Genomic DNA, 20,318 nt, shown 5'->3' on the forward strand with positions numbered 1-20,318 from the left:
AGGGCATTGTGGTCTCTTTTAATTTGAACAAGAGATGGGGTTTTATCCGTGAACCAGGAGAGCCCTCAGAACTCTTTGTCAACCATAGAGACGTTGAGTCGCCAATGAGCGCTCCTATCACTCTGACGTGGAAGGTTCAGTGGCCGCTGCTCCTTTGCTTCATTGCACGCTCCTTTTTCACTGCCACAAACATCTAGACATTCCGAGAGTATATGGCCTGTGGTGACATCGCGGTCAGATGGCAGGTCACCTGATCGTGATGTCACTACAGGTCCTCAACCAGTCTAGGTATTTTGTGTGTGTAGAGTGTATTTACTGTGTGTATTTATTGGGTGGGGCAGGTATTTACTGTGTGTGGAGGTATTTACTGTGTCTGTGTGGGGGAGGTATTTAGTGTGTGTGTATTTACTGTGTGTGGGGGTGTATTTACTGTGTGTGAGTCGGAGGATATATTTACTGTGTGTGTGGGGGGATGTACTTACTGTGTGTGGGGGATGTATTTATTGTGTGTGTATTTACTGTGTGTGGGGGAGGTGTTTACTGTGTGTGGGGGATGTATTTACTGTGTGTGGGGGGATGTATTTACTGTGTCTGGGGGTGTATTTACTGTGTATGGGGGGATGTATTTACTGTGTGTATTTACTGTGTGCGGGGGGGTGTATTTACTGTGTGGGGGGTGTATTTACTGTGTGTGGGGGATGTTTTTACTGTGTGGGGGGATGTATTTACTGTGTGTGTATTTACTGTGTGTGGAGGGTGTATTTACTGTGTGTGGGGGAGGTGTTTACTGTGTGTGGGGGGGTGTATTTACTGTGTGTGGGGGAGGTGTTTACTGTGTGTTGGGGTGTATTTACTGTGCGTGGGGGATGTATTTACTGTGTGTGGGGGTGTATTTACTGTGTGTGCATTTACTGTGTGTGGGGGTGTATTTACTGTGTGTCTATTTACTGTGTGTGGGGGAGGTGTTTACTGTGTGTGGGGGATGTATTTACTGTGTGTGAGGGATGTATTTACTGTGTGTGGGGGTGTATTTACTGTGTGTGGGGGGATGTATTTACTGTGTGTGTATTTACTGTGTGTGGGGGGTGTATTTACTGTGTGTGTATTTACTGTGTGTGTGGGGGGTGTATTTACTGTGTGTGTATTTACTGTGTGTGGGGGGGGGGTGTTTACTGTGTGTGGAGGGGTGTATTTACTGTGTGTGGGGGAGGTGTTTACTGTGTGGGGGATGTTTTTACTGTGTGGGGGGATGTATTTACTGTGTGTTTATTTACTGTGTGTGGAGGGTGTATTTACTGTGTGTGGGGGAGGTGTTTACTGTGTGTGTGGGGTGTATTTACTGTGTGTGGGGGAGGTGTTTACTGTGTGTGGGGGATGTATTTACTGTGTGTGCGGGGTGTATTTACTGTGTGTGTGGGTGTATTTACTGTGTGTGGGGGAGGTGTTTACTGTGTGTGGGGGATTTATTTACTGTGTGGGGGGATGTATTTACTGTGTGTGTATTTACTGTGTGTGGGGTGAGGTGTTTACTGTGAGGGGGTGTATTTACTGTGTGTGGGGGAGGTGTTTACTTTGTGTTGGGGTGTATTTTCTGTGTGTGGGGGATGTATTTACTGTGTGTGCATTTACTGTGTGTAAGGGTGTATTTACAATGTGTGGGGGAAAGTATTTACTGTGTGTGGGGGTGTATTTACTGTGTGTGGGGGAGGTGTTTACTGTGTGGGGTGTATTTACTGTGTGTGGGATGTATTTACTGTGTGTGTGGGATGTATTTACTGTGTGTGGGGGGATGTATTTACTGTGTGTGGGGGATGTATTTACTGTGTGTGCATTTACTGTGTGTGGGGGTGTATTTACTGTGTGTTGGGGAATGTATTTACTGTGTGTGGGGGATGTATTTACTGTGCGTGGGGGATGTATTTACTATGTGTGTATTTACTGTGTGTGGGGGAGGTGTTTACTGTGTATGGGGGATGTATTTACTGTGTGTGGGGGATGTATTTACTGTGTGTGGGGGTGTATTTACTGTGTGTGGGGGGATGTATTTACTATGTGTGTATTTACTGTGTGTTGGGGGTGTAATTACTGTGTGTGTGGGGTGTATTTACTGTGTGTGGGGGAGGTGTTTACTGTGTGTGGGGGATGTATTTACTGTGTGGGGGGAGGTGTTTACTGTGAGGGGGGTGTATTTACTGTGTGTGTATTTGCTGTGTGTGGGGGGTGTATTTACTGTGTGGGGGGAGGTGTTTACTGTGAGGGGGGTGTATTTACTGTGTGTGGGGGAGGTGTTTACTTTGTGTAAGGGTGTATTTACAGTGTGTGGGGGAATGTATTTACTGTGTGTGGGGGTGTATTTACTGTGTGTGGGGGATGTATTTACTGTGTGTGGGGGAAGTGTTTACTGTGTGTGGGAGGTGTATTTACTGTGTGTGGGGGAGGTGTTTACTGTGTGGGGGTGTATTTACTGTGTGTGGGGGATGTATTTACTGTGTGTGGGGGATGTATTTACTGTGTGTGCATTTACTGTGTGTGTGGGTGTATTTACTGTGTGTGGGGGATGTATTTACTGTGTGTGGGGATGTATTTACTGTATGTGGGGGAGGTATTTAATGTGCGGAGGGGGAGGAGTTTACTGTGTGTGGGTGATGTATTTACTGTGTGTGTGGGGTGTATTTACTGTGTGTGGGGGAAGTATTTACTGTGTGTGCATTTACTGTGTGTGGGGGATGTATTTACTGTGTATGGAGGAGGTGTTTAATGTGTGTGGGGGATGTATTTACTGTGTGTGGGGGATGTATTTACTGTGTGTGGGGGATGTATTTACTGTGTGTGGGGGATGTATTTACTGTGTGTGGGGGAGGTATTTAATGTGTGTGGGGGAGGTGCTTACTGTGTGTGGGGGATGTATTTACTGTGTGTGGGGGATGTATTTACTGTGTGTGGGGGATGTATTTACTGTGTGTGTGGGGATGTATTTACTGTGTGTGGGGGGATGTATTTACTGTGTGTGGGGGAGGTGTTTACTGTGTGTGGGGGATGTGTTTACTGTGTGTGGGGGATGTATTTACTGTGTGTGGGGGGATGTATTTACTGTGTGTGGGGGAGGTGTTTACTGTGTGTGGGGGATGTATTTACTGTGTGTGGGGGGTGTATTTACTGTGTGTGGGGGATGTATTTACTGTGTGTGGGGGAGGTGTTTGGTGTGTGTGTGTGTGCATGCACGTGCATGCGTACATGTGTGAGTATTTACTATGTGGGGAAAGTATTTACTGTGTGTATGTGAGGTATTTAGTGTGTGTGTATTTACTGTGTGTGAGGGGAAGTGTTTACTGTGTGTGTATGGGAGGTATTTAGTGTGTGTGTGCGCGTGTGTGTGTGAGTGTATGTGTGTGTATTTACTATGTGGGGGATGTATTTACTGTGTGTGTATGGGAGGTATTTAGTGTGTGTGTGCGCGTGTGTGTGTGTGAGTGTGTATTTACCATGTGGGGGATGTATTTACTGTGTGTGTAAGGGAGGTATTTAGTGTGTGTGTGCGTGCGTGCGTGTGTGAGTGTATGTTTGAGTGTGTATTTACTATGTGGGGGATGTATTTACTGTGTGTATGGGAGGTATTTAGTGTGTGTGTGCACGTGTGTGTGAGTGTATGTGTGAGTGTGTATTTACTATGTGGGGGATGTATTTACTGTGCAAGGGAGGTATTTAGTGTGTGTGTGCACTTGCGAGTATATGTGTGAGTGTGTATTTACTATGTGGGGGATGTATTTACTGTGTGTATGGGAGGTATTTTGTGTGTGTGTGTGTGTGCGCGTGTGTGTGTGAGTGTATGTGTGAGTGTGTATTTACTATGTGGGGGATGTATTTACTATGTGTGTATGGGAGGTATTTAGTGTGTGCGAGTGTATGTGGGGGATGTATTTACTGTGTGTATGGGAGGTATTTAGTGTGTGTGCGCGTGTGTGTGTGAGTGTATGTGTGAGTATGTATTTACTATGTGGGGGATGTATTTACTGTGTGTGTAAGGGAGGTATTTAGTGTGTGTGTGCACGTATGTGTGTGTATTTACTATGTGGGGGATGTATTTACTGTGTGTGTATGGGAGATATTTAGTGCATGTGTGCACGTATGTGTGTGTATTTACTATGTGGGGGATGTATTTACTGTGTGTGTATGGGAGGTATTTAGTGTGTGTGCGCGTGCGTGTGTGAGTGTATGTGTGTGTATTTACTATGTGGGGGATGTATTTACTGTGTGTATGGGAGATATTTAGTGTGTGTGTGTGTGTGTGAGCGTATGTGTGAGTGTGTTTTTACTATGTGGGGGATGTATTCACTGTGTGTGTAAGAGAGGTATTTAGTGTGTGCGTGTGTGAGTGTATGTGTGAGTGTGTATTTACTATGCGGGGGATGTATTTACTGTGTGTGTATGGGAGGTATTTAGTGTGTGTGTGCGCCTGTATGTGTGAGTGTGTATTTACTATGTGGGGGATGTATTTACTGTGTGTATGGGAGGTATTTAGTGTGTGTGAGCGTGCGCGTGTATGTGTGAGTGTGTATTTACTATGTGGGGGATGTATTTAGTGTGTGTATGGGAGTTATTTAGTGTGTGTGAGCGTGTGTGTGTGTGAGTGTATGTGTGTGTGTGTATTTACTATGTGGGGGATGTATTTACTGTGTGTGTATGGGAGGTATTTAGTGTGTGTGAGTGTATGTGTGTGTATTTACTATGTGGGGGATGTATTTACTGTGTGTGTATGGGAGGTATTTAGTGTGTGTGCGCGTGTGTGTGTGTGAGTGCATGTGTGAGTGTGTATTTACTATGTGGGGGATGTATTTACTGTGTGTGTATGGGAGGTATTTAGTGTGTGTGCGCGTGTGTGTGTGTGAGTGCATGTGTGAGTGTGTATTTACTATGTGGGGGATGTATTTACTGTGTGTGTATGGGAGGTATTTAGTGTGTGTGCGCGTGTGTGTGTGAGTGTATGTGTGAGTGTGTATTTACTATGTGGGGGATGTATTTACTGTGTGTGTATGGGAGGTATTTAGTGTGTGTGAGCGTGTGTGTGTGAGTGTATGTGTGTGTATTTACTATGTGGGGGATGTATTTACTGTGTGTGTATGGGAGGTATTTAGTGTGTGTGTGTGTGCGTGTGTGAGTGTGTATTTACTGTGGGGGATGTATTTACTGTGTGTGTATGGGAGGTATTTAGTGTGTGTGCGCGTGTGTGTGTGTGAGTGTATGTGTGAGTGTGTATTTACTATGTGGGGGATGTATTTACTGTGTGTGTATGGGAGGTATTTAGTGTGTGTGAGCGTGTGTGTGTGTGTGAGTGTATGTGTGTGTATTTACTATGTGGGGGATGTATTTACTGTGTGTGTATGGGAGGTATTTAGTGTGTGTGTGTGTGTATTTACTATGTGGGGGATGTATTTACTGTGTGTGTATGGGAGGTATGTAGTGTGTGTGTGTGTGTGCGCGTGTGCGCGTGTGTGCGTGTATGCTCATCTGACAATGATGACCCATCCCAAGGATGAGCTTGGAAACCCCTTTAATAAAATACTGCAGGTGTACTCAGCCCTCCATTATGCTTTGACCTCCATATATTCACTTAGCTGCGATTCTAGCGATCCTCATTATGTGATATTATACCTAATTAAAGCAAAATAATCAGTGTCAGGCCTCGTGTAGATGTTTTAAATGGCAGTATGTATGATTTACGATTAGCCTCTGATAAGTGGAGAGCCATTTAAGTCTATGGGTCCATGAAAAAATTGGACTGCATTCGGATGACATCTGAGTGCAGTCCGATTTTCGTGGACTGACAGAATGGAGAAACCTCTTTTTATTATTATTATTCTCGATATCCGAGAAAAAACACATCCCATGACTAAGCACAACCGAGAGCACTGATTGGCTGTAGCGCCGTCGACATGACATCACCACTGTAGACAATAACAGAAACCAGTAGCAGCGGTGGACACCCGCGGAGGGTAAGTAAAGCAGTTTCTTTAATACACACTGCGCCAGGAGAAAGGGGGTTTTCTGAAAACCTCTTTTAAGGGTATTCTGACCTGGCGTGCCCCCAAATTGAGTTGGAATACCCCCTTTTGGATGGGGTTGAAAATTGGCCTCGGGATATCCCCGATATAGCGGAGATCACATCTGCAAATGGAGATTATTGGGAGCAATGGCTCTCCTGAGTTCTGAATGGCAGATCTGCCGTATGGGGAGCGTAAATGTGAGACCACCAGCTCGAGCCCCATAGGTGACTGCACGGGGGGCCATCATTAGACCAACCCTTCATATGTACGGACTCTCAGAGCTCTGCGCTGCCATAGATCTGTGGTGACCACATGGACGCCACCAGCAGAGGATATCATTCTGTACCGTCTCGCTGCCCCCCAGCCATACAGTGCGTCCCCCACCTCACTGAATCCTGGCTGCCTGCGAATGCAGATTTTCACTTACTCACTGCATTTCTCATTTACCTATTTTCAGAGATTTTTTCCGTTTTCTCTGCGGACTACAAGATGGCCCCCGTGTGGACAGAACGATAACAGTCACCACTGGGAAGAGCATTAGTGATGAGCGACCATTCTCTGATGAGGTGTTATCTGAGCATGCTCGGGTGATAACCATCTTCGGCGTGCTTGGATAATATGTCCGAGTCCCCGCGGCTGCATGTCTCACTGCTGTTAGACGGCCACAACACATGGAGGGATTGCCTGTTTGTTAGGCGACACATGCAGCACGCTGATATCACACTGATATGCCTAACTCCTTCCTGCAATCACCATTTTTTCCGCTCTTGTAGCAAGAGCAATAAGCGTTTTATTTTTTTGCAATACGATGACTTGTTTTTTTCCATAGGAAAAATTTTATTTTTTTAATGGCACCATTACGTGAAGGATTGGATTTTTTCGCATGACGCAAGTGTTTTAGTTGCATTCATTTTATTTGACTTTTTGATCTTTTATTTGCCATTTTTCGGAAGGCAACCTGACATTTTTCAGTGTATGCTGTGCGAGATGAATAATGCAATATTTCATCCGTTCAGGTTATTACAGACAGGTCGATACTAAATCTGCTTCTTTCTCATTGTTCAGATATTTTTTATGTAAGAAAAGAGAAGTAGGTGAGTAAAATTTTCACTTTTTATGTTATTTCATTATTTTTTAAACATTTTTTTTTTTAATGTTTAGTTTTAGTCCCGCTCTCTAGATTATATACAACCCACGATGCCATTTGGTATGGGAAGGGGCTGCATTATATTCTATGGGGGGGCTGCATTATGCCCTATGAGAGGACTACGTTATATTCTATGGGGGGTCTACATTATACCCTATGAGGGGGCTGCATTATACCCTATGAGGGGCTACATTATATTCAATGAGGGGCTGCATTGTACCCTATGTGGAGGCTACATTATACTATATGAGGGGGCTTCATTATACTTTATGAGTAGGCTGCATTATACCCTATGCAGGGCTACATTATATTCAAAGGGGGGCTGCATTGTACCCTATGTGGGGGCTACATTATACTATATGAGGGAACTGCATTATATCCTATGAGGGGGCTTCATTATACTATATGAGGTGGGCTGCATTATACCCTATGAGGGGGCTACATTATATTCTATGGGGGGTTGCACTATACTCTATGAGGGGAATACATTATATTCTATGGTGGGATGCATTATACCCTATGTGGGGGCTACATTATATTCAATGGGGGGGCTTCATTATACTATATAAGGGGGCTGCATTATACCCTAGGAGGGGACTACATTATATTCTATGGGGGGCTGCATTATACCATATGAGGGGCTACATTATATTCTATAGTGGGCTGCATTATACCCTATGAGGGGGCTACATTATATTCTATGGTGGGCTACATTAGACCCTATGTGGGGGCTACATTATATTCAATGGGGGGCTTTATTATACTATATAAGGGGCCTGTATTATACCTTATGAGAGGGCTACATTATATTCTATGGGGGCTACATTATATTCTATAGGGGGCTGCATTATACCCTATGAGGGGGCTACATTATATTCTATGTGGGGTTACATTATATTCTACAGGGTGCTAAATTATATTCTATGGGAGGCTGCATACCACGTGAGGGGCTACATTATATTTAATGGGAGGTGCATTATACCATATGAGGGGGCTGCATTATATTGTGAGGGAGCTACATTATATTCTATGGATGGCATCATTATACCCCATGAGGGGGCTACATTATATTCTGTGGGGGCTGCATTATACCCTATTAGGGGGCTGCATCATGCCCTATGAAGGGGTTACATTATATTCTATGGAGAGGGACTGCATACTATATGAGGGGGCTGCATTATACTCTGAGGGGGGCTGCACTATACCCTATGAGGGGGCTACATTATATTCTATGGGGGGCTGCATTACACCTTATCAGCAAGCCGGCACTGACAACCATAGAGGTCTCCAGGAGACCTCAGGTTGTCATACCAACACACCGGTGACCAGCGATCACGTGACAGGGGTCACCGATGTGCGTATTTTCGGCCCGATGGCTGGAAGCACGATTTAAATGCCGCTGTCAGTTTGACAGCAGCATTTAACTGGTTAATAGCCGCGGGTGGATCACGATTCCACCCACGGCTATTGCGGGCACATGTCAGCTGTTCAAAACAGCTGACATGTCCCCGGAAAGATGTGGGCTCACCACCGGAGGCCACATCAAAGGGAGGAATACCAACATCGGCGTACTATTACTCCTGATGTCAGAAAGTGGTTAAAATGCAAAAAGCTGCGCCCAATTCAACCAAGACGTGATGTTAATCCACAGCTTCACGCATCCGCGCGGCAGATATTTCCTTAGAATCGCCCGCTGGTTTTTGGAATAGTAGATACGGTCAGGCGGCAAAGTGCTCACCCCGATGACTTGATAACATTCTGCTAATTATGTGAAGACGCTAGGAGCGACACTACCTGCTGCACGTTCCTAATTATTCAGCAATTTAATAGAGCGTCAGACGAGCGATCGGGACATTTATCTGTAATTAGGGACGCTGAGCCATCATAAATGTGACTAATGACTGAACACTTTCATATGACTGAAATATACGACTTTAGCAATTTCAATAATTATCTGTCCATTTCCCCCGGGAAGGGGAACGTAGCGGTAACGTACGGGATAAATTCCTGCCAGCAAGGTGAATTGTGGAGTGGTAACTAGTCAGCGCCGATCTTTATTACCACGTCAGATGATTTATAGCATTAGCCATAGAGTTGAGACTTACTTTCATCATATTAATATAAAAGTATGGCCACTTCTCAAAGTCTAAGGATACATACTGGGGTGGGCAGGAAACTGCAGTGATGTTTCAATGGACGCTGAGCAACTAGCTAATATTGGTGGTGAGAAAATTAGGAAAGCAACAACAGCCGCAAACGCAGGAGAAGAATTCATTTCTTATCGGATGGAGCTCTTCTTTTTGTTTTTAGGCCAAAATTAATTTTTGCACTGGAGTTTCATTAAAAATGTTGTATTGGTTGGCTTCCACAGCCTCTATGTATCAGCGTACATACGTGGAACAAAAGATACAAAGTCCTCCAACACCAATAAACTTAAGTAAAAAAGAATTTTTATTCAAATACAAAAATTTGAGGAAGATATAACATCGAAACGCGCGTCGAGGGGTACGCTGGACCTGCACTCATATAGGGTAATTATAATAACATTGGACACTTTATGGCTGATACTTTCATTCCTATATTTGGGTACCTTAAAGTTATGGTGTGCACATTAGTATTTTTTGGTTACTTAGCCTGATATTGAAGTCATAATGGTATTTACTTAATGTGCATTGATTCAGGCCTTTGGATATATTATAGCCACATGAATTAATTTAACTATCTTTGCACTATGCACTTTATGTTTTGTATTTAGTTTTGTTTATATTGTGATTGATATTGGTCTGTGGTTTCCTATATACGGCATACCATATACATATATATACGTATATATATATATATATATATATATATACACATATCCTTATTTAAGGCATAGTTTTATTACTTAAAGGGACACTGTCACCTGAATTTGGAGGGAACAATCTTCAGCCATGGAGGCGGGGTTTTTGGGTGTTTGATTCACCCTTTCCTTACCCGCTGGCTGCAATATTGGATTGAAGTTCATTCTCTGTCCTCCGTAGTATATGCCTGCACAAGGTGCAATCTTGCCTTGCGCAGGCGTGTACTATGGAGGACAGAGAATGAACTTCAATCCAATATTGCAGCCAGCATGCAGCCAGCGGGTAAGGAAAGGGTGAATCAAACACCCCAAAACCCCACCTCCATGGCTGAAAATTGTTCCCTCCAAATTCAGGTGACAGAGTCCCTTTAATGTCCAGCGTTTGCGTTTTCACCATCACATGTATTGGGTTACTGGCATTTCCTACTTTTATTGTTTTTAAAACATTTTTGTATTTGAATAAATTTTCTTTATACTTAAGTTTATTGGTGTTGTAGGACTTTGATTCTTTCGTTCCACTGATCTACATGCGGTCCTCCGTGTGTACTTTGGGGCTACTCATTCCTGTATCAGCGTACATAGACTGCAGAATGAGAGAACAATGAATCCATCAGCCGGCTAGTGCGGACGGCAGGATCTGTTACCCGTACTTCTCTTCTCCTGAATGCTGTTGCTCAGAGGATCCTCTGGGGCGTGTCTTTAGGCTCCTCTGTTTTACTACCTTGTAAAAAACATAAAAATGTTTGTAAATAAAGCGTGCATGGACTTCCATTAGCCCCCTATATGAGGCGCTGATGGGCCACCTTGGTCTCTGCAATCTTATTACTCCTCTGAACCTCAGCTATAGGCCGGGGTCAGACTTGCAAGTGTGATGCGCGAGTCTATCCCATCCATACCCGGCACTCGGGACCTGAGCGTGCGGCTCCATGTATTTCTATGCAGCTGAACGCTCTGGAGTGCCGGGTATTGATGCAAGGGACTTGTGCGAGTTTCCTCGCATCACACTCGCAAGTGTGACACCGGCCATAATCTGAATTCCGAAGGAGACCGTGATTTATAGCACATACTGCAATACTATACTATAGCATGGCTGTGTATGACACAAGTGATCAGGTGACCGGTTCAAGTCCCCTTCTGAACTAAAAGTTAGACATATTGAAAAAAATAAATAAAAATTATATGTGTGTATATATATATATATATATATATATATATATATATATATATATATATACACATACACACACACAGTCGTGGCCAAAAGTATTGACACCCCTGCAATTCTGTCAGATAATACTCATTTTCTTCCTGAAAATGATTGCAAACACAAACTCTTTGTTATTATCTTCATTTAATTTGTCTTAAATGAAAAAACACAAAAAGAATTGTCCTAAAGCCAAATTGGATATAATTCCACACCAAACACAAAAAAGCGGGTGGACAAAATCATGTTCGAAAATCATGTGATGCTTCTCTAATTTGTGTAATTAACAGCACCTGTAACTTAAGCCCCCGCCTCACAAAGCGAGATCGCTGCTGAGTCACAAGTTTTGTGACGCAACAGCGATCTCAGTAGCGATCTCGCTATGTGTGACACGTAGCAGCGATCAGGCCCCTGCTGTGAGATCGCTGGTCGTGTCGGAATGGCCTGGACCTTTTTTTGATCGTTGAGATCCCGCTGGGTAGCATACATCGCTGTGTTTGACACCTTACCAACGACCTCTTGACAAGACGTCCCTCATTGAGGTCTGTTAATTGTCATGAAATAGCTGCCATGTGACATCGTTGTACAGGTCGCTACAGGTCGCCGCATCGCTGCTGCGTCGTTGGGGAGATCTCACTGTTTGACATCTCACCAGCGACCACATAGCGACGCAGCAACGATCCCTGACAGGTCGTATCATTGTCGGGATCGCTTTAGCATCGCTATGTGTGACGGGGCCTTTACCTGTGGCACCTAACAGGTGTTGGCAATAACTAAATCCCACTTGCAGCCAGTTGACATGGATTAAAGTTGACTCAACCTCTGTCCTGTGTCCTTGTGTGTACCACATTGAGCATGGAGAAAAGAAAGAAGACCAAAGAACTGTCTGAGGACTTGAGAAACCAAATTGTGAGGAAGCATGAGCAATCTCAAGGCTACAAGTCCATCTCCAAAGACCTGAATGTTCCTGTGTCTACCGTGCGCAGTGTCCTCAAGAAGTTTAAAGCCCTTGGCACTGTGGCTAACCTCCCTAAATGTGAAAAGAAAAATTGACAAGAGATTTCAATGCAAGATTGTGCGGATGTTGGATAAAGAACCTCGACTAACATCCAAACAAGTTCAAGCTGCCCTGCAGTCCGAGGGTACAACAGTGTCAACCCGTACTATCCGCCGGCATCTGAATGAAAAGGGACTGTATGGTAGGAGACACAGGAAGACCCCACTTCTTACCCCGAGACATAAAAAAGCCAGGCTGGAGTTTGCCAAAACTTACCTGAAAAAGCCTAGACCGTTTTGGAAGAATGTTCTCTCGTCACATGAGACAAAAGTAGAGCTTTTTAGGCAAAGGCATCAACATAGAGTTTACAGGAGAAAAAGAGGCATTCAAAGAAAAGAACACAGTCCCTACAGTCAAACATGGCGGAGGTTCCCTGATGTTTTGGGGTTGCTTTGCTGCCTCTGGCACTGAACTGCTTGACCGTGTGCATGGCATTATGAAGTCTGAAGACTACCAACAAATTTTGCAGCATAATGTAGGGCCCAGTGTGAGAAAGCTGGGTCTCCCTCAGAGGTCATGGGTCTTCCAGCAGGACAATGACCCAAAACACACTTCAAAAATCACTAGAAAATGGTTTGAGAGAAAGCACTGGAGACTTCTAAGGTGGCCAGCAATGAGTCCAGACCTGAATCCCATAGAACACCTGTGGAGAGATCTAAAAATGGCAGTGTGGAGAAGGCACCCTTCAAATATCAGGGACCTGGAGCAGTTTACCAAAGAAGAATGGTCTAAAATTCCAGCAGAGCATTGGAAGAAACTCATTGATGGTTACCGGAAGCGGTTGGTCGCAGTTATTTTGGCTACAGGTTGTGCAACCAAGTATTAGGCTGAGGGTGCCAATACTTTTGTCTCGCCCATTTTTGGAGTTTTGTGTGAAATGATCAATGTTTTGCTTTTTGCTTCATTCTCTTTTGTATTTTTTCATTTAAGACAAATTAAATGAAGATAATACCAAATAATTTGTGTTAGCAATCATTTTCAGGAAGAAGCTGAGTATTATCTGACAGAATTGCAAGGGTGTCAATACTTTTGGCCACAACTGTATATCCTAAAATAATGCAAAAAAAAAAAGTTCAAAATCATTTAGAAACAGCAATACTAATGTTTTAACTCAGGGAGAGTTCAGAAATCAATATTTTGTGGAATAACCATTTTTAACCCCAGCTTTCATGCGTCTTGCCATGCTTTCACACTGATTTTGGGTGACCTTATGCCACTCCTGGTACAAAAATGTAAGCAGTTCTTCTTTGATGGCTTGTGACTATCCACCATCCTCTTGATTACATTCCAGAGGTTTTCAATGGGGTTCTGGTCTGGAGATTGAGCTGGCCATGACAGGGATTTGATATGGTGGTCCTTGATCCACATCTTGATTGACCTAGCTGTGTGGCATGATGCATTGTCCTGTTGGAAAAACCAGTCCTCGGAGTTGGGGAACATTGCCTGAGCAGAAGGAATCAACTGTTTTTCCAGAATAACCTTATATGCGGCTTGATTCATATGTCCTTCGCAAAGAACAACCTGCCCAATTGCAGCCTTTGCTGAAGCATCCCCAGATCATCACCGATCCTCCACCAACTTTCACAGTGGATGCAAGACACTGTGGCTTGTATGCCTCTCCAAGTCTCTGTCTAACCATCAGACGACCAGGTATTGGGCAAAGCTGAAAATTAGTCTCATCAGAGAAGATTACATTACTCCAGTCCTCTATGGTCCAATCCTTATGGTCTTTGGCAAACTTCAGCCTGGCTCTGCTTTGCTTCTCATTGATGAAAGGCTTTTTTTTCTAGCTTTACACGACTTGAGTTCTGCCTCTAGGAGCCGGTTACAAACTGTTCTTGCCGTGCACTTCACCCCAGCTGCCATTTGCCATTCCTTTTGTAGGTCACTTGATGTCATCCTGCGCTTGCTGAGTGACATTTGGATGACAGTCATACTGGTCAGTGGAGAGTCGTTTTCGCCCTCTGCCGGTCTGTAGCTTTGTTGTCCCCAATGTCTGCTGATTGACTTTGTTGTAATGGATTGCCATCTGAGAAATTTTAAGGATGAGGCAACATGACGCTCACTGTGTCCCTCTGCTAGTAAAGCCAGAATTGAGCCTTTCTTTTCCTCACTCAAGACTTTTCTTTTCAACTCCTTTGGCATGGTTAAGTTATTTTTCCATTCCTATTACTTTTGAGATATTAAAACAAAAACCAACACTAAGGACGTGGTGAATAGTAAATAAATCCCTTCTACAGGACATGCCCATTGCATTCCACCGGGGATACAAAGGGGCAAAGACTCCCCAATAATATAAACCTATAAATTCAAAAGAGCATCATGCCCCAAAACAAATACATATAATGCACGAGATCACCATAAAAAGTCAATAAATTTTATTAAACACAAATCAATAGAACATACATACAAAATATGATAAGGTGTACGATAAAAAAACAGAACACATACAAAGGGATATGCACATACATAGAGGCACAAGGTAAAGTGCCTTCCAAAACAGTATGTGCATATCCCTTTGTATGTGTTCTGTTTTTTTATCGTACACCTTATCCTCATATTTTGTATGTATGTTCTATTGATTTGTGTTTAATAAAATTTATTGACTTTTTATGGTGATCTCGTGCATTATATGTATTTGTTTTGGGGCATGATGCTCTTTTGAATTTATAGGTTTATACTTTTGAGATATTACTAGCACTTGTTTTTCCATCCAGCTTGTCCTATTGCAGGAGGATTGTGAACACCACAGCAGTGTTTTTTTATACTTTCCTTTGTTAAATAAGATTTGGTTCAGGTGATAACCTAATCAGAAGCACACTAAGTAGAATGAGGTGTACTCTGGTTGGAATTCAGCTGACACTGGAATGGAATGGCTGTCAGTCATGTAGAGAAGCTGAGTTTTATAAAACTGTGCAGTGGTCTCTTAATTGGATGGATAAACTTTTTTTTTTGCTATGGAGCTAAGCTGTTACGTGCTAAAAACGCAAATTCCCAGCAGTTAGGTAGCGGAGAGTGGCGGTCAATCAACATAACACTGGCAGTGACGCATCCTTAATAGAGCATAGTGGGGAAAAGAAGGAAAATCGCCAAGAGAGACTTTAACATGTTAAACTGGCCACATCATGGAATGGCAGCTGCAGAGCTGGAAAAACAAACAAAAAAAATGAAAATATTATTAAACTTCTCACTTCCATTTTGGAGATATTAGCTGGTAAAGTTTATGGAATCTAATATACTAATTTCAACTATAGCCAATGGGGCGATAGCAGAAATGAGTCTCTGTTGGTGTTTACTTTGTCTCCTGTACAACGTTGGCCAATCATAAGCAAGAAGAAACATACAGGAACAGAAGAAGCCGTTCCCTGAAGATCAGAGCCAACTTTCTCTGTGTCACCTGATCAATGCTGCACAAACCACAGGCAACATGAATCAGGCAGCACGAAATGGAACCCCTTCTTCCCAGAGTCATTATTTTTCAATTTTTCCAACCACATAGCCATACGGGGCTTGTTGTTTGCGGGACGAGTCGTACTTTTGACTGTCATCATTGATTTTACCACATAGTGTATTGGAAAGTGGGAAAAATTCCAAGTATGGTGAAATTGCAACAACAACAAAAAAAAGTGCAATTCCACAATTGTTTTTTTTTTTATTTACCATGTTCACTTGATGGTAAAACTGACCTGGTAACATGATTTTCCAAGGCCGTAGCAGTGCACGGATAGAAAACGGATATAGGGATTTTTTTAAATTATGTTTGTGAAAAAAAAAAAATTCAGAAATTTGTGTGGAAAAATTTTTCCGCTTAGGCCACCAGTTTCAGAGCCCTGTAGCGTTTCCATTTTTCGGGATCTGGGGCTGGTTGAGGGCTTATTTTTTGCGCCCTGAGCCATCGTTTTTACTGATACCATATTGGGGGTAAGTAGGATGCGTTTATCGCCTCTTATTGCAATGTTGCAACGGCAAAAAAAAAAGTAGTTCTGGCACTTCGATTCTGTTTCCACGTTACACGGTTTCATGATTGGATTAATATATTTTGATAGATCGAACATTGCTGAATGCCACGATACCAAATGTGCATTTTTTTTATTGGGCATAAAATTGATGATTCAGTTCCACCTGCAGCTGTTAAAGGCAAATGACGACTGATTAAATCAGCTGTCACCTGCCAGAAAAACTGCAAAGTCCACCTGTGAACCCACATCAAAATCAGGGTCATGACCTTTGACAGTGTGGCTCCCGGCTGGTTCTTCCCAGCACCGTTGCAGGATACTGACAGGCGAGTCGCTGCGGGAGAGACCTGTCAATCATCTACAGCAGCACTGGAGCTAGCCTAATCCCTGGGCATGAGCCCCAAACTGTGGAGCGGACCGAGCTCTGATTTATGTTGTCTGCAGCCGACTCGTATCAGAGATCAGCTCAACTTTGATGTGCTCATAAATCCGCTAAGACGAGCTCTGAACATGGCATAACTCCCGCTCAGAACAAACTCACTGATGGATCCTCCGTTAACTCATTTCGGAGCCAGCACTATAAAGTAACACGGCCCATAGAAAACAAACAGTTCAGAAATATTCAATGAAACTCAATTGCATTAACTATTTTTTTAGCCCAAAATACAGTAAAAAAAATAAATATATACTCATTTTCCCACAAGCTGTCCGTATCTATTGAGTTCTATACATTTACATTTCAGACATATCCGACAAGGACAGCTCCATTACACGCTGGTTTTCACTTCACATTATTTGGTCTTCGCACCTATGTGGCACAGGCTGTATACTGGGGGAAGTTGACAGCGACTGTTCCAATGTTCTCTGCAGCACCTCCGCAGGTGAGATAAAGTATTACACAGTTTTCATTAAAATTAACAGGCCCTCTGTGTAGTGTACAGCCATGTCCTGCACGGTGAGGAATGGGCAGTAGAGCTGCTCTCCTCTGACTAAACGTGGGGGGGTCTAGTACAGGACACCCAACTCTAATAAAACAGATAACACTTTAATTGGATCCTACTAGAAAATAATCTAAACTGTTTAAAGCAAGTTTTTGTATGAAATCATTGTTTGTTATCCCATATCACAATCTTTATTAAAAGTTAAAAAAAAAAAAAAAAAATCTTGCAGTTTTCAAACTGGCTACTGGAGATTTATTTTTTAGATCAACTCCCTGTATCAGGAAACAACATATGTACATAGCAGTAAGATACAGAGGTCATTGTAAAAGGAGGCGGTGAACTGGGTCTTTGCCTATAGCGAATCCTGTGTCATCAGCCGTTTATAGAGGCGTTACATGTCATTGCAATCCTGCCTCTGATAATATGGAGCCTGCTGAAATCTCTTCCATAAAGGACATGAATTTGGAGTCCAAAAAAAGCTCCATTGGCCAATGTGAAAACTGCAACATTACTAATTTTTTTTTTTAGATCGTGATCCGAGAAGAAAACCACTGCGCTATCCCCGTCATATTCCAAAAGCCCTAAAAGGGAACCTGTCAGGTTGCAAATTGTATCTGATCTGCAGGTAAGATGTTATGGTATACAGCATGAGCTAGTCAGGTGGATTTCAGACATTTTTTGGGGGAAAATTTCAGTAAGGGTCGTTTCACCTGTCTGTGCAATTCAGTCTGCTGTTGGACCGCAATGCACGGACTGGCTGCCGGTCTCCTAACCTGAGCGTAACAGCTTCATAGAAATCTATGCAGCCGTCATGCTCCAATCTGGAGAGCCGCGGCCAGTCCGTGCATAGCGGTCTGACATCAGAGCGAACTGCATGGACAGGTCAGACAGCCCTCAAAGCTTTACCGATTGAAATCTCCCTGGTGTTTGTATGTATACGAGGCCAGTGGGTGGTCCCACTCAGCAAGTACCAGTTTCCCCTGCATGCAGAGATAGTTGTCAATCACTAGGGGGATCACCCACAGTAAAAAGTAATAAAGCTTCTAAATATTTGTGTTTTGCATTTTTACATCACCCCTTTACTAATACAAAAATAAAGACATTAAAAAAAAAGAATGAGATGAACATATTTGGTGTCACCATGTCTGCAAAAGTGTGTCCTACCCATCTCCCTGGTGTATGTCCCAGGGATCAGTTGCCCTTGGGCGGCCAGAACTGGTCAATTGCAGATCTTCTCCGTCTTCTGAAAGTGCCCAGCCATGGCCTTTATCAGAAGACCGAGCAGCTCCGCAAATGAAGACTCCCAGCTGTCAATGAGAAAGTGGTGGACAACCTCTCTAATATTTCACCAATCTTATGGGTTTCTTCACAAATGGTGAAACTGCCGATTGAAAATCCAGACATTGTCTACAGGAGAAGCAAAGATCTGAACAAACTAAATCCTCATAGAAGTCAAGCTGTGCGTCAAAGCCTCTCCCAGGTGGTGCAGGGTTTTCCTTGTAGTCAATCTGCACTAATTTTGCATTATTTTAGCAGTGGATCCAAGGGGAAAAAGCTGCAAATCTCAAAAGGCAATTCTTATAAAAAAATAAATAAAAAAAGCACCACACTTGTCTCCTTTTAGCCAGTTTCCTACTCCCATAGTGATCTTTTTACATCCGGTCTACTGCTGCGATGACTTCCGGTCACAAGTGACCGTTGCAGTCAATCACAGATTGTAGTGGTCACATGTGACAAGACATCGCTAGGGGCCCAAATACAGAGACTGGCATGGGATGAGCCAGAAGGTGATTGCTTTATTGCAATGATGGATCCTTGGCCTCTTCGGAGTTGCAGCCCCCCTGCAATGTCATGTGGGCATTGTGCTGCCATATAATGATGCCCCCCAGGGATAGCAGCAGGTAGGAGGAGGTTCTCAGGGTTCTGGTCCAGCAGCCAGATACATGGCCATTGGCATGGGGCGCTGCGCACCTTTTTAGCTGTACTCTGACATATACATTTTAGATTCTGTGTGTTGCCTCCTCTAGAAAACATTCTGATTTCCCCCCAGAATATCAGTGAATTCATATATTTTGAGCATAAAAGCTTTGAACACATTGAGAAATCTATACTGTATAGTGTTATTAAAGCAGAAAACAAAATGCATCTTGGGATCCTCGACATAAAGAAGATCAACAGATTAATTTATATAAAAAAAATAGAAACAAAAGAATAAAAATAATAAAGATTTGGAAAAGTTTAGGGCATTTCTAACTGAAATGATGGATGAATAATATATCCTCCATGAGGAAACCTTACTAAAAATTGTAAATTATCGCTTCATATTCAAAATATATAAAATATTTCATGCTCCCTTTGTGTAAAGGGCTCTGGCAAAGAAACTTGTAATATGAAAAAGATAACAAGTTCCAGATTCATTAAAGTCCTCTGTAGAAAATCATGCCGAACACTGTACAGTCTGAAAATACAAGCGCCTTGGGCTCCGAGATGAGAACCTTGTACGGTGGTAGAAGGCGGCCGTGGATGCAGCCGGGTTTCTCAAGTGCTTAGTGGTCTTTGTCCGAATGCAATGATGCCGTGGCCAGTGCCACGGCTGTGACCGGCTGTCCTAAACCATGTAACTGCAGCTTGGCCATCTTCTTCTGCTCGCACTCGGACACCAGGCGGCTCAGCTCGGCTGCACTGTACCCGATTAAAGTCTTCAGGTCACAAACAAACTTGTAGACAAACCTTTTGCCTTGAACTTTACAGATCATGTCCCCATCATAGTAATATCTAGAGGACCAGAGAAAAAAAACTTGTCAATATACAGCATGAGGCTTTATGGTTAAAATGTACAGAAAAGATCACAAAGCAAGAAAAAGTGATTAAAATAAACTCTTCACAAGAGCGCGCCACCACCGGCGCTACTGAGGATGGACAGTTCAGTCCACCGCCGCCACCGGCGCTACTGAGGATGGACAGTTCAGTCCACCGCCGCCACCGGCGCTACTGAGGATGGACAGTTCAGTCCAGCGGCACGGTTGCACTACTGAAGATGGGACAGTTCAGTCCACCGCCGCCACCGGCGCTACTGAGGATGGACAGTTCAGTCCAGCGCCACCACTGGCGCTACTGAGGATGGACAGTT

The 20,318-nt window shown here is 43.3% G+C and overlaps 1 protein-coding gene across 1 annotated transcript in view; it reads right to left on the reverse strand.

Annotated features, from left to right (window-relative positions):
* Window positions 1-16,883: 16,883 nt before the first annotated feature.
* The window catches only part of GABPA (GA binding protein transcription factor subunit alpha), a 47,763-nt gene continuing 44,328 nt past the window's right edge, over window positions 16,884-20,318 (reverse strand). The window contains exon 10 of the mRNA XM_069760872.1: window positions 16,884-19,963. Within this exon, the coding sequence (XP_069616973.1) occupies window positions 19,735-19,963 (229 nt within the window). The 3' untranslated portion in view covers window positions 16,884-19,734. The remainder of the gene's footprint in view (window positions 19,964-20,318) is intronic.

This window comes from Ranitomeya imitator, chromosome 3 (genome assembly GCF_032444005.1).
Source record: "Ranitomeya imitator isolate aRanImi1 chromosome 3, aRanImi1.pri, whole genome shotgun sequence".
In the NCBI taxonomy this organism is placed as follows: Eukaryota; Metazoa; Chordata; class Amphibia; order Anura; family Dendrobatidae; genus Ranitomeya; species Ranitomeya imitator.